This window comes from Cyprinodon variegatus, unplaced genomic scaffold (assembly GCF_000732505.1).
Source record: "Cyprinodon variegatus isolate N-32 unplaced genomic scaffold, C_variegatus-1.0 Scaffold156, whole genome shotgun sequence".
Lineage (NCBI taxonomy): Eukaryota > Metazoa > Chordata > Actinopteri > Cyprinodontiformes > Cyprinodontidae > Cyprinodon > Cyprinodon variegatus.
Window position 1 is genome coordinate 1,242,195 of NW_015150609.1, and position 1,482 is coordinate 1,243,676.

Consider the following 1,482-nt stretch of genomic DNA (forward strand, 5'->3'; position numbering starts at 1 on the left):
GAAGGAAGGAAGGAAGGAAGGAAGGAAGGAAGGAAGGAAGGAAGGAAGGAAGGAAGGAAGGAAGGAAGGAAGGAAGGAAGGATTCTCCCCTTTAAAAAGGGAATCATCATGAAGAACAGAGCCTGGATCCTGTTGGGGTCCAGTGGTTCTGGTTCGGTCCGTTTGTCCTCACTGTAACTGAACGTCCCCTAGAAGAACCAGAGAGTTCTGCAGCAGGACGGATCCAGCCTGAGAACATGGAGGTCGAGGGCTGACAGTAGAGGTCAGAGGTCGTTTGGACCCACCCAGGCTGGAGGCGTAGGCGGCGGAGTTGATCCTGATGCCGGTGCAGCTGATGATCAGGTCCGTTCTCAGAGTCTCTCCTTTGTCGGTTTTCACCTCCAAGTCCTTCTGGGTCACGTTGAGCGGCAGCTCCGACAGGTTGGACACCTTCTGACCTGAAACACAGCAGCAGGTTCTTCAGAACCAGAACCGACCCGCTCTGACGGCCGCCACTGATGGGCCTCCGTACCCAGAACCAGCTCCACGCCCTTCTCCAGCAGAACCTCCTTGACCTGCTGCCGGACGCTGTGGACCAGCTGTGGGTCGGCCAGACCGATCCTGGAGTGGATCAGAACCACCTGCAAGAAGGAGAGAGGAGATCAATGATTGGAAGAAATCCAGAACCGACCAGAACTTGGACCGGCCCGGTCTGGATTGAGCTCAGTTTAGGTCCATGTTTAGGTGGAACAGAAGAAAAGTCCGATCCAGAACCAAACTGACTTTAATCTGGGTTCTATAATTAAACCCATTTCAGCCCGTCTGTACCAGAACCACAGAACCCAGTGAAACGGTTGGTGGGAGAAGCAGAGTCCCAGTGGAACCTGGACCCAGACTGGTCATGCTGGTCTCACTGGTCCAGGACCAGAGAGGCTGAAGAAAACAGAACCAAGAACAGAACCCTGCCTACAACCCAGATGGACAGAACCAGTCCTGACCCAGCAGCAGGCGGCTGATAACAGACCAGGAAGTAGTTCTGGCGGCTCTGTGCGTGCGTTCGATTTCAGAGGCAGAGTCCTCCAAGGACCCGGTCTACCTGGACCGGAACCTTCCAGGTCCGTGAAAGTAAGGAGACTGGAAGAGTATTGCCTGTGAATTTGAATGTGATGATGTCATCAGTACGCTGCTGTTCCAGTTGACCCAGATTTATTCTGCTCCCGTTCTCCCCGAGTCCAGACTTTCCTGGGTTCTAGTCAAGAACGGACTTGGCGAGGACCTGAGTCTGTACTGGCGTCCTTTTGAAATGAGAAACAGCCAAGGTTTCTTTGCGCTTGGCTGCGATTGCCATGGCAACCATTGAATAAGATCGATCCGCAGAATAACCTCTCTAAATACTCCATGCGGTGCTTTGACTAGACCGTTTCATGCTGAAGGAAGAACCTGAGGAGGAGCCTTAGGCCCCGTCCACACGAAGTCGAACCCTGGCCTAAACGCACAAATTTT

At 53.4% G+C, this 1,482-nt stretch overlaps 1 protein-coding gene across 1 annotated transcript in view; it reads right to left on the reverse strand.

Moving 5' to 3' along the window:
- Positions 1-1,482, reverse strand: part of aifm2 (apoptosis inducing factor, mitochondria associated 2) — a 6,586-nt gene that overhangs the window by 2,002 nt on the left and 3,102 nt on the right. The window contains exons 6-7 of the mRNA XM_015377513.1: positions 512-620; positions 285-437 (exon numbers count right to left, since the gene is read on the reverse strand). Of these exons, the coding sequence (XP_015232999.1) occupies positions 285-437; positions 512-620 (262 nt within the window). The remainder of the gene's footprint in view (positions 1-284; positions 438-511; positions 621-1,482) is intronic.